General features: G+C 52.0%; 1 protein-coding gene across 1 annotated transcript in view; it reads left to right on the forward strand.

Moving 5' to 3' along the window:
- LOC119364543 (probable RNA-dependent RNA polymerase 2) overlaps positions 1-1,694 on the forward strand; it is a 10,181-nt gene extending 8,487 nt beyond the window's left edge. Inside the window, exon 4 of the mRNA XM_037630024.1 lies at positions 624-1,694. Within this exon, the coding sequence (XP_037485921.1) occupies positions 624-1,403 (780 nt within the window). The 3' untranslated portion in view covers positions 1,404-1,694. The remainder of the gene's footprint in view (positions 1-623) is intronic.
- The last annotated feature ends 2,073 nt before the right edge of the window (positions 1,695-3,767 follow it).

Consider the following 3,767-nt stretch of genomic DNA (forward strand, 5'->3'; position numbering starts at 1 on the left):
AATCCAGGGCACATAGTCAAAGGTGGTTTAGATTGTGTCAACACCAGCTGACCAGTGGGAGCATAAATGATAAAAAAGCCAGATCGCTGAGGGCGTTATATTTCCTGGGAGCTTAGTAACTTTAGAGATTTATTATCTTGAGGCACCTCACATCTTTCTAAAACATTACTTTGGCAAAACTGGGTACATTCCTACATGGTAAGTGCACAACAGCCAGAGAGAACTGGCTACAAGCGTCGAACTCAGCCAGGATGGAATAACAGCCAACACAAAATTTTGAATGCTTTGAACCAAATATATGCTCGCCATGCACAGTTCTTTTCTTTTTTTTGAATTTTTCGCCATGCACAGTTAATAACGTTCTTTTCAAATGTGGGTACCTGTTTCAGAAAGAAAGACATTTTTGCCATCCTCTAATGAAAACAGTTTTGCATGATTCAGTTTTAAGTGGTCTTGGTTTTAAAATGCTCTTCAATGTATATATCTAACCTTGATAGGTTCACAACTATTTACCAATTAGCTCCAATAAGCAGTTCAAAGTTGTCTTTTCAACAAGCACATGTATTTTCCTTGCCTGACATGTTTATACCTGTACTCTTACAAAAACATCTGATGAACTGCAGGAAATTCAGAAGTACTTTGTGGATTACATGATAAATGACTCGCTCGGTGCAATCTCAACTGCTCACTTGGTCCACGCGGATCGTCATCCAATGAAAGCCCGGAGCCCTGAGTGCCTCCAGCTAGCTGCTTTGCATTCGATGGCGGTCGACTTCGCCAAGTCAGGAGCTCCAGCTGAAATGCCCCGGTCACTGAGACCAAAGGAGTACCCTGACTTCATGGAACGGTGGGACAAACCAACGTACATCTCCAACGGAGCTCTCGGCAAGCTCTACCGAGCGGCTGCGAGCCGTATGCAGAGCGCTCCTGCCCCCTCGTCCTCGGCTCAACCGAGGCCCGCTTTCGATCCTGACCTGCAGGTCCCTGGCTTCGAGGAATTCCTGGCATCCGCGGAGGAGTGCTATGACCTGTACGCGGAGAAGCTGAGCACCCTGATGAGCTACTATGGTGCGGAGCACGAGGACGAGATCCTGACGGGCAACATCCGGAACAGGCTCCTGTACCTGAAGAAGGACAACAAGAGGTACTTCGAGATGAAGGACCGCATCATCGACTCGCTGGATGGCCTGCACAAGGAGGTGCAGGGTTGGTTCAGGAGCCGCCCAAAGGCCGAGGCGTCGAGGAGGGCGTCGGCGTGGTACCGCGTGACTTATCACCCGGACCACCGCTGGCCGGGAAAGAAGCAGTTCTGGAGCTTCCCGTGGATCGTCTGCGACGAGCTGCTGAAGATCAAGGAGTCGAGTAAGCGGCGCAGGCAGCAGGTGGACGGCGCGGCGGCCTGAGTCGTCCGGCCAAAGTAATTAAGCGGGAGTTGGCAAGAAGATGTAATAAGTGGTATTCACAGGCAAGCTTGTCTGATGATTGCGCGGCTGCTATGTGTTTGTATGTATGTAATGTAAAACTCTGGGGCATGACTGCAGTGCAGACCATTCTGAGCTCAGCTGAGCTGAGCGGCAGAGCTGTGCCTACGTCGCTCGTATGGACGGAGAGATTTGCTGGATGTGTGTGACTGGAAATGAACCGTGCTTGGTCGGGCTTTGCGGGAGGTTAATCATGCTCCATCACTATCTCAACATAGCTTCAGCTTTGTGTGCAATTCTGTGCTGTTGGGTGCCTATACCTTTGGTGATGTTTAGAGCAACTCCAACGGTCCGACTCAAACGGACGGCGATTTCGTCTGTTTTTTGTCCGTTTGGGTTGGCCGCCCGCCCGGCGTCCGCCCTGTTTTCATATGGGTCGGCAGCGTGCCCAATGCGCCGACCCATATGTGCAGGCGTGGCCGGCTGGCCGCCCAATTTTGCATTGCATTCAACATATTGTGAAATGAAAATTTAACAAACAAAATAGTCTCGCCCACATATGCTTCACATAGTTTTACGAATGAATAAAAGTAGATACATCTATTGGTTGCCAACCTGAGTTCACATATGCTCAACCAAATCATTTTGCAGTTGTACATGGGTTTCCCAATCACGCATGTCTTCATAAAACTGAGTGAACTGCTCAAATGTTGCCGCTACTCCATGCTCAGGCACAACATTCTCACCCTGAAACTGAAAGCCTTGATCATACAGACGTTCCAGGCGCTCGTCTTCTACGGTCATATTGTGCATGATCACACAAGCAGTCATCACCTCCCATAGTTTCTGCGTGCTCCAAGTATTAGCAGGATACCGAACGATGCCCCATCGAGATAGCAAAACACCAAAGGCACGCTCGACATCCTTTCTAGCACTCTCTTGCTCTTGGGCAAATCTTTTCCTTTTCTCTCCAACAGGGTTGGGTATTGTCTTTACAATAGTGGTCCACTGAGGATAGATACCGTCACCCAAATAGTATCCTTGGTCGTAGTTGTGGCCGTTGACAGTAAAGTTCACCGGTGGGTTGTTGCCTTCGGCAAGGCTAACAAACACCGGCGAGCGCTGAAGCACGTTGATATCATTGTGTGATCCAGCCATGCCAAAGAAAGAGTGCCAGATCCAGAGATCTTGAGACACCACGGCCTCTAGTATGACAGTGCAAGCCCTGACATGTCCCTTATACTGCCATTGCCAAGCAGAAGGGCAGTTCTTCCACTCCCAGTGCATGCAGTCTATGCTGCCAAGCATCCCCGGGAAGCCCCTGCTAGCATTCATCGCCAACAGACGGGTTGTATCTGCAGCTGTCGGCTCTCTCAAGTACTCAGGGCCAAACACAGCAATCACAGCCTTGCAGAACTTATACAGGGACTCTAGGCATGTAGACTCGCTTATACTGACGTACTGGTCAATGAGATCACCGGGCACTCCGTATGCAAGCATTCGGATGGCGGCAGTGCATTTCTGATAAGAGGAGAAACCAATCTTGCCGACAACATCCTCTTTGCACTCGAAGTAGTCATCATAGCCGACCACTCCCTCTCTAATACGGTTGAAAACATGCCTACTCATACGGAACCGGCGGCGAAATTTGTGATGTTTGAACAACGGATTTGTTGTATCAAAGTAGTCCTTTCAGAGAAGGAAATGCCCGCTCTCTCGGTTACGATTCAACGCCGGAAGGTGGCCCGGAATGGAGCCACGGAACAACGGCCGCTGGTTGTTGAGGTGGTGATGGACCAACACGGCAGCCAATATCTCCTCCTCGTCGTCGGACGACGAATCGACGGAGTCGCAAATGAAATTGTGAAAAAAGAACTCGTCGGTGGAGTCCATTTTCGTACCTTGGCAAACTGTCGAACAACTTGCGGGCGTCGAAGAAGGAGACGATCGGCGAGGGGAGACGCGGCGCCCACAGACCAGCTAGCTGCCCGCCCGGCGTCCGACGAGTGTGACGGCGTCCGACGAGCGTGCCAGTCGTATGTGGCGGGGGCGGCGAGGTGTCTTCTTGGTCGCGGGCGGCTGTGTAGTGGGGGAAGCGGCAGCGGGAACTAGTTTGCTCCCCGGCGGCGGCGGGCGACTGGGGACAGGGGCGGTTTGCTGGGCGGATGTGAAGGCGGCGGTAGCTGGAAGAGTCGCCGCAAAAATGGACGGCGGCGTCGGTGACGGAAAAGGCGGGGGGCGAGGGTTGCTTGTTGGCCGGGGGGAGGGAGGCCAATGTGCCACAGACCAGCGGGCCCGGGGACAGGAGTAGGCGACCGCGCGCGTCCGTCGCGTGTCCGCGTCGAC

Source organism: Triticum dicoccoides, chromosome 2B (assembly GCF_002162155.2).
Source record: "Triticum dicoccoides isolate Atlit2015 ecotype Zavitan chromosome 2B, WEW_v2.0, whole genome shotgun sequence".
Classification (NCBI taxonomy): Eukaryota; Viridiplantae; Streptophyta; class Magnoliopsida; order Poales; family Poaceae; genus Triticum; species Triticum dicoccoides.